This window comes from Dioscorea cayenensis, chromosome 14 (genome assembly GCF_009730915.1).
Source record: "Dioscorea cayenensis subsp. rotundata cultivar TDr96_F1 chromosome 14, TDr96_F1_v2_PseudoChromosome.rev07_lg8_w22 25.fasta, whole genome shotgun sequence".
In the NCBI taxonomy this organism is placed as follows: domain Eukaryota; kingdom Viridiplantae; phylum Streptophyta; class Magnoliopsida; order Dioscoreales; family Dioscoreaceae; genus Dioscorea; species Dioscorea cayenensis.
Window position 1 is genome coordinate 10763545 of NC_052484.1, and position 8575 is coordinate 10772119.

Consider the following 8575-nt stretch of genomic DNA (forward strand, 5'->3'; position numbering starts at 1 on the left):
TCTTCGGTGATACTTCGGCAACATTCGTGTTTTTCCTAATAAGCGCATCTCTGCGGGCTTCTTCTTGATATTGATTCAAAGTCATGGAGTCATCAGGACCCTCGTCATCAGACATTTCCACTTCGTCGTCATCCGAAGAGTCCTCCTCTCCACTACAATCTTCCTCCATATCTCCAGTGTCTCCTTGATGGGAGGATTGCAACATTTGCTACGGGGATCGTTCTTGTTATGCATATTGAGTTATTCAATTATTATTATTATTATTATTATTATTATTATTATTATTATTATTACTTGGTTTTGTATTGCAAAGAAAATTGATTGCACACCACCAGTCAAATCTTTGATTTTTGACTTATTTTATTTTTGGCTTCCCAATATTTTTGGAGAAAGGAGATACAGGATAATTTAGGGGGAGTTTGGTAATGTTTTGTGGGAGTAATAATCTTGTTTGGGTACTAAACTATACCCATATTTACAGATACCACATTTCAATTTGTTTCTTTTTGGATACTACACTTTGATTTCTGTTCAGTGGGAGGATACTCGCGCGTTGCCGATGGGAATAAGTTGATGTGGACGGCAGAGTAACAATGTGGTGAGTGTTTTGACAGGTCATCTGATGACATGGACCTCAAATTACTATTTTTTAATACATGTTACCAAAGAAAAGCCATATCATTTAAAGAAATAGGGCCACGTCATCATCACCCCTCCTCTTTCTCCCCCAGTCCTTCTTCACCGGAGTACTTCTTCATTTTCTTCTCTCTCTTCGACTTCTCCTTCTTCTCCAGTAAGTTAAAGAGGACAGTAAGTGAGAGGTGCTGCGCATTCACTGGAGGTGAGCATTTACTAGGGCATAACCATCCGGGAGTCGGGAATTAAGAGTCATTCTAGGCTTGAACATGGAAGTAATTCAATTAGGATTTTTCCCATCATTTTCCCGGTGTTTTCTTGAGAAATGTGGGAATTTTCGGTGATTTTCAAGGATTTCATGCTGTTTGTTGCCTAAAATTGCCTCAAAGTGTGTTTGGAATGAGGGGAAACATAAAGGAAGGCAAATAAATTAATTTTTTTTTAGAAAATGGATGTCATTTGATTATCTTCAATCCAAACTACTTGTTTTCCTTTTTGTTTCTTAGTTTTTTGGATTTCATCTATTTTGGTGATTTTTTTTTCTTGATTTTTTGGTTGAATTAGGAGTTTCCCATCGATTTTTTGTTAATGTATTTCTAATTTAATGGCAAACACCTAGTTCGAGAGAAAAGATGAAGAAGCACAGAACAAGAAGAAAAAGAAGAAGAAGAGCAGCACAAGAAGAAGAAGAAGAAGAAGAAGAAGAAGAAGAAAAAGAAGAAGAAGAAGAAGAATAAGAAGAAGAGCAACAACAAAAGGAGCAACAGCAGCAGAAGAAGAATATGTAGAAGGCGAAGAAGAAGAGGAATGAGTTCTCCGGAGAAAGGGATGAAGAAGATGGTGATGATGCGGCCCCATTTTCTTAAATGACATGGCTTTTCTTTGGTGACATGTATTAAAAAATAATAACCGAAGGTCCACGTCAGCAGATGACCTGTCAAAACCCTCGCCACATCATTACTCCGGCGTCCACGTCAACTTATTCCCATCGGAAATGCGCGGGTATCCTCCAGCTGAACAAAAATCAAAGTATAGTATCCGAAAAGAAATAAATTGAAATATGGTATTCGTTTAGAAATATGAGTATAGTTTAGTACCCAAACAAGATTATTACAATGTTTTGTGGTTACTGTTTCTTAAAACCCAAAAAAAATACTTTTTGTTTGTTGTTTTTATTTTTAATTCTTCAAAAATATTTTAAAATTTTATATGTATTTTAAAAAACTATTTTTAATATATATATATATATATATCATATATATCATTATAGTTTTAATATATATTTTTAACTTGCAAGGAAGAGATTGGACTCTCTTATTAAAATGAGTCTGGGCTGTTGCCGATCCAGATTCTCTAGATCTATTCTAACCTGAATGGATGAATGAAAAAAGGGGCGGGCAGATACAACGGCCACACACACCTCTTTGAAATAGTCTACAATTTTAATTTTCTATTGGGATATAAATAGCAAAATTCATTGTTTTTCTTAATTTGGATTAAAATTAATTTTTTTTAAAATATATATAAGATCTAAATATATTTTCCTTAACTTCAAGAAAAATATTAAATATATATTTTAATGAAAAAATAATTATTTTCACTTAAATACATATAGACCTTCGTAATCTTAAACGACAGTTTGTGCCAAAAGAAATCAATTAAATATAATTTATGTGTATATATATTACCTTCTAAATGCCAAATATTACAAATTGTGTCCTTTTATCTTGTCATGTTACTTAATAAATTACAAAAACCTTCAACCCCCGACTTAATTGAGTGATTGACTAAATAGTTCATGTTCATTGCAGAAAAAACTAGTTGATTATTCAATTATATAAAAAATTATGTCTTAAAAATCATTATATCAAAGTGTTCACATATTTAATTATATATATATATATATATATATATATATGCATTTACATACAAAAGAGATTAACCAAATACACTAATTTAACCAATTCCAATTATTTTTAAATAAAATCATATAGTTTGTATCAAATTAGACTTGGAACCGTGACAGTAATTACTCCTTTTCTCTACTAACTTTTTCTGTAAAGCCAAACCATTGATTTGCAATAATGGGAGTGAATGCTTATAAGAATAAAATTCTGTATGTATACTTACCTATTTTTGTATTATTTAATTTAATAAATTATAGAAATGCAAAATTTGTCTTTCAAATTATTAGAAAAATATATTTTATTTTATTTTTAAAAGTAAAGCACGGTGAAGTTTATATACAAGCTGTATTGTCATGGCTCACTCAAACAAGGATCAACTACCATATTTTAAAAGAATGAAGATTTTTACAAGCACAAGAATAATACTAACAAGATGTAATTAATTAAAGAAAATTAAGTTAAGTCTCATATTAAGAGTGTTAAATATTATCTTAAGACTGATTTTGGCTTTTCCATGCAAGATATTCAGTCATTCCTCCAGTTATTAGGGCACAATAAACCCAATGGATACTCATTACATCAACATGAGAAGTAACTAAAGCATCACCCAAGTGATCAAAGAGAGAAATGAAGGAGAAATATATTTCAAAAGCAATAGTTGTTGCTAACGTTTTTGGAGAATTACTATTACAAAAAATAAATTCCTTGAATTGCTAGCAATCAATACTCGTACATGTACTGTCGGAAAATTTATTGTTGCACTACCTATTAATTTGTTTAAAATAATTATAGCATGATTGCCTATTTACTCATATTCATTACAGATTGGCAAAAAGTTTGTAGTTTTTGGCATCCAAAACTACTTGTCTTACCGCAGAAATGGAGCCAATTATTGAGAACACAGAGAAAACAATTGCTATAATAGTGTTGACCCAAAATATAGCTCCTCTGGTTGATGGTTTGAAGGTAATGTTGTAGAAAATGAATGGAACCACAAAGTCTAGGGGCAAGAAACCAAAAGCTCCAATCACAGCATTGATATCTCCAAAGAATGGAAGCATTGCTGCAATCGTTGTTGCAATTATGATTGATAAGGATCGGAAAACCAGCCTCGGAATAACATTTCTGGCAGAGTATTGATTCTTCTCTGGGTTAGCAAAGAAGCCTTCAAGCACTTCATTTGTGGGTTGTAAGTAGACCTAAATTCACATACAAAAAGAAAAAAGCATTAAAGTTTCACCTAAAACAGGGTGAATTAGTAGTGTTAGTATCAAACTTTCCACTGTAAAAGCTCTAGTTTCTTCTATTTATTTGAAGAAATGCTTCTATTTTAACAAGAACAATAACAGTGTTTTACTTACCACACCCACGGCTGATAGTTGGAGAAGTACAAAGATATTGCTCATGAGAAAGAACCACTTTGGTACCAAAGTGTGACCATTATCCTTAATGAAATTACTGAAAATAGTGCTATCAGCCTTGTTGCCGAATGCCCAATACCCGGACACGGCCACGTTAAAGAACGTCACTATAACTATTGTGTAACAAAGGCACAAGCCCTTGAACATTTTGCCTGTGACTGGAGGAGCAGCAGTTGCCTGTATTACAATAAGTAAAAACTAATAAAAAAAAAAAATTCAATGGATGAAAGGCAAATTTGAAATTGAGAAAGATTAGCATACTTGAATCTCTGGAATGATGCCATTGCCATAAGTTGTGGCGATGATGGCGATAGCATTGAATGCTCCAAAAACACGGTCTTGGCTATCTCCTACTACGGAATAGTCTTTGGGAGGGGCTTGAGCTGAGTGCCCTGTAATGCAGTGGAAATCGGAGTACGATTTCGCTTTGATTATCATGTTTGAAATGTAGGTTTCATGTAACTAACAGTAAATAGTTGGAATTAATGGTTTATTTTTGCTGCATAACTTACCTACATAGATAGAGCCCCCGGTGGCACAAGCACTATATGCAAGGCATAGGAGGAGGGAAATGAGGTTGATGTGGCGCAATGAATGGAATGATGGAATTTGAGCTAAGATGAGCATAAACATCCCAAAGATGACCACAAATACATATAGTTCCATTGAGCCATATGGTCTTGATACGAGGTATATGGACTTCAAAAACAATGCCATTGTGCAAAACCAAATGTTAACAGTTTTGTTTGAAATAAAAGACACGGTGAGAGAGGAAAATTAGGTTAGCTTGAAGGAAACCAAACCTTCATACTCTGTCCACCAAGTAGAGCTGCACCAATAACTGCACCAAAACACACCATAAACTGAATAGGGCCAACGTAATAGCGCCCCCATTTTTCACCTGCGCAGCATACAGTGTAAAAGCCATTTATCACGGGCCTAACTTTTAATATATATATATATATATATATAAGTAGATAAACCTTGTGCTAGGGGTGCCCTCAGATTTTTAAATATACCGTACATTTTCACTGAGTGCAAAGAGAGTGTGAAGGACTTTATGTTACGGATCCAGCACAAATAGGTCATGAAGTCATAAGAATGAAGCTCTCTAGGTCAAATTATAAGAAAGTATTATTTTTATTTTAATAAACCAATTGAAAAATAAGCACGTAAGATAATTAAATTATTTTTAACACACCCCCAACTAGGAAGAACTAAAAATTTTGCAACATGAGACCGATTGAAAAATTGAAAGCATTGCAAAAAGATGGATTAAATCCAAACTCATACCCGTATAAGATGCTATTTAATTATAAAATTTCAAACTAATTATATATAAAATAATTTTGTGTGTGTATTTTTTTAGTGAAATCTTATGCTTTTACATGAAGTTTACCTATAAACAATTAAATATAGTTTTTAAAATTTTCAGCATGTGTATGCCGACTCAAATTAATAAGATTTCATGAGGTCAAGAGTATTCCGGCAATATTCCATTTTGTATTTTGAATTATTTACATTTTCTTGCTAAAACTATCTTCATTAGATAGAGGAATAAGAAGATTAAGCATCTTATTTTTGCTTATTTCTCCAAATTTTGCTAAACACTCTCAAATTTCTCTTTAATCTTAGTTATCAGAATTAAAATACTTTTATATAAATTAAGCCACTACCACCTTATATTATTCTTTACTTTTTTTTCTTAATGTTTGTATTGTTGATTATATACGATCACAAAAATTAATTAATAAAATTTAAATAAATATTTCTAAATAATTTAATTAATTTCCTAATAAATATATATAAATATATACACCAGTGTGTGTATATATATTTTTGTATCTGTGTGTTTATTTTTAATAATATTTATATATCTCATTAATATTTAATATAAGTATAATTGTGAGGGTTCTTGTCATCTATTCGTAAAAAAAAATAAAAAAATAAAAATTATAGTCATGATTATAATAATCCTAATTTTTCATGTGGATAATACATTTATACTTAAAGATAAAAATGTTAGACATAAACGTAAAACATCCGCAATCCAATCCTCCTCCTCTTTGCTCTCCGGAATAACTTTCTCCTATTCCTCTTCTCCATTCAAACGCTTTCAAAAACTAACTATAGTCCCAAGCCACATGTTCCCTATCCAATCCTCTCTTGATCTTTTGTTTTAATTTTTCTCCTTGCCCACCTTTGAGAAAAGAGAAGCTCTATTTTTTTTCCTCCTCTATAGTTGACAGTATTTTTTCATACTGTCAACTATTTATTTGACTAACCAAATAATTCTAACTTTGTGCTCAAGATATATATCAAGGACCATATTTCTATGATGATAAACTCTTTTACTATGCAACTCTGGAAGGATAGAGAAAATATAACTCCTTTCACATGAGACCCATTGAGACTCTATATATAGTACCTAGTTCTAGTCAATTATGATGGAAAAATATTCTACGATATCCAGGCACAGGGTTTTGAACCCACACCTGCCCATCCACTGTCAAAGTGAGAAACCATTGCACAGTTATCAAATTTTTTCTCCAAAACAAAAAACCCTAGGTAAAATTAAAAAAAATATATACTTTTAAAAAAAATAAAAAAAATCCATATTCTTCAATCTAATATAGAAATTAAAAATATTTAAAGGAAAAAAAAAATCCTAAATTATGATTCAGATAAGTTTTATAGTATTATAGCGTACTGATCAGAAATATTTCCCATGAGGAACAAATGTAATTCCAATTTTCATATATGTCGCCATGCATTAATTATTACTACTAGTCTACTACTATTATTATGATTAGTATACAAGTTTTATTATATTCAAAAATATAGTTTAAAATATAAAATATTAATATAGCAACATATGTATAGCTAGCAAGCTGCATCATAAATGGGAATATATGTATTGGTCAAATTCATGGAATTTATTCACATGCAAATTAGGAAAGCATGCAAACTTATGGTTGGTAAAAGTAATAAAGTTCATTTACCTAAAATATCATTGGTCAAGTCACGGAACCGAAGTTGTCGATGACCACGCTTTGCATAGTGCTCGAGTACAAGTGAAAGAAGGTTGTATGAGTAGAAAGTGACCAAAGCACCAACAATAAGGCAAACCACTCCACCAACCCATCCTAATGATGAGAACGCGAATGGCAAACTCAATAATGCTGGAGCCACAATGGACGTTGTCAAATGATATCCACAGTGAAGCCATGATCCTATAATCAGACACATACAATTTTAATAGTTAATATTTGTTTTTTTTTTTTCAAACTTTCAAATCTTCTAAATTTATATTAAAAAAACAAAAATCCTCTTGATTAATTCCAATATAAGTTTTTGTAATTAATATAAAAGAAATTATTTAATATAATTATTAAACTATGTACTTCATCCTCTATATTATCACTGGATTTTTTTTTTTAATAAAATAGACCAAGCCACATCAAGGGTATGCAACATACTTGGAGTTAAATGTCAATGTGACTGTGCCCTCAGGTTGTTGGTTTATCAGTTGATTTTTCCAAAAACAAAATATCAGTATATATTTAATTTAAATTTAAAATACCACAATAAATTGAATTGAATTTATTAATTTCAATTAAAAATTCGTTTGTGGTTGACAGCTCCATCTTGGTGAAATTTGTCTAAACTGCAAGCATATGAAGGTGATGTTTTTCTTCTTTTCCCACCGTCTAGGGCATTGGTCTAATTTCCACCTAACTGTCTGAGTTGAAATTTCAGTCTAAAACGGATGGCTCTTGGCTTTATTAGGGGCTACTGTTCAAATTCTGGCGTGTTAGATTGGTGTTGGTCTGTTGAGCCAATGATCAATGAAAAGGAGCTAGATATTGTATTTTTTTTATTCATTTATTATATAATTTTCTGAAGAAAGTTCATAGGTTTGAATGATATGTAAAATAAAATAAAATAATATAAAATAACATATCTCACGGTGAATGTACGATCATGATGAGATATGCTCTACTTTGTTTTGGAGTTATGGGATCATAAACAAATGAGTGTGTTTGCAAATTGCAAGAGTGGTGTGGCAACAGTAACAGAACGAACCTTTAGATTTTAGAACAAATCGAGCTCCAGCATCATGTTTCCGGGACTCCTCCAAATTCTCAACTTGAGCTCCGGCATCATGTTTCCAAGACTCCACCTCGGAATGGTTGCCATCCGCCGGACAAGCACTGCTGTGGGTGACCTTTTCTTCTCTCAAAAACTCAAGACTCATGGCTCTCTCTCTCTCTCTCTCTCTCTCATATAAAAAAGAAGTTCCACCATGTGGAAGTGGATCAAAAAAAAGGTTGCGTGACAAGCTAGACTGAAGGCAATTCTTTCTATAATACCTTGTACATCCAAAATTAAAGTGCACAAATTAAATACTTTCATTTCCACACCAACATACCCGTGAGCCATAAAATAGTACTAGAAATAAAGAGGATTTTTCCCCTTTTTATTATTTTTATTTTTTTTATGGAGGGATAAAAATTTTAGTCCCTATGGTGTATATATATAGATATTTATTTTCGTGGCTGTCAATTTTTTTTAAAAACTTTTTTTTAATAGTTATGTGTCTTCATTTTT

The 8575-nt window shown here is 31.8% G+C and overlaps 1 protein-coding gene across 1 annotated transcript; it reads right to left on the reverse strand.

Annotated features, from left to right (window-relative positions):
• Nucleotides 1–3184: 3184 nt before the first annotated feature.
• On the reverse strand, nucleotides 3185–8348 carry LOC120275112 (GABA transporter 1-like). The gene is made up of 7 exons (XM_039281609.1): nucleotides 8051–8348; nucleotides 6967–7197; nucleotides 4768–4865; nucleotides 4477–4663; nucleotides 4226–4356; nucleotides 3905–4141; nucleotides 3185–3742 (listed from the first exon to the last, which is right to left on the reverse strand). The coding sequence occupies exons 1-7, from the start codon at nucleotides 8220–8222 to the stop codon at nucleotides 3362–3364; spliced, it is 1437 nt and encodes a 478-aa protein (XP_039137543.1). The 5' UTR covers nucleotides 8223–8348; the 3' UTR covers nucleotides 3185–3361.
• Nucleotides 8349–8575: the final 227 nt, after the last annotated feature.

Bases quoted from the DNA above. Each gene is read 5' to 3' on its own strand.
- LOC120275112 (XM_039281609.1), bottom strand. From the start codon at position 8,222: ATGAGTCTTGAGTTTTTGAGAGAAGAAAAGGTCACCCACAGCAGTGCT. The intron at 4,866-6,966 runs GTAAATGAACTT...TATGCTGCGCAG, and splicing joins CTTGACCAATGATATTTTAG to GTGAAAAATGGGGGCGCTAT. The intron at 4,142-4,225 runs GTATGCTAATCT...ATTGTAATACAG, and splicing joins GCATCATTCCAGAGATTCAA to GCAACTGCTGCTCCTCCAGT.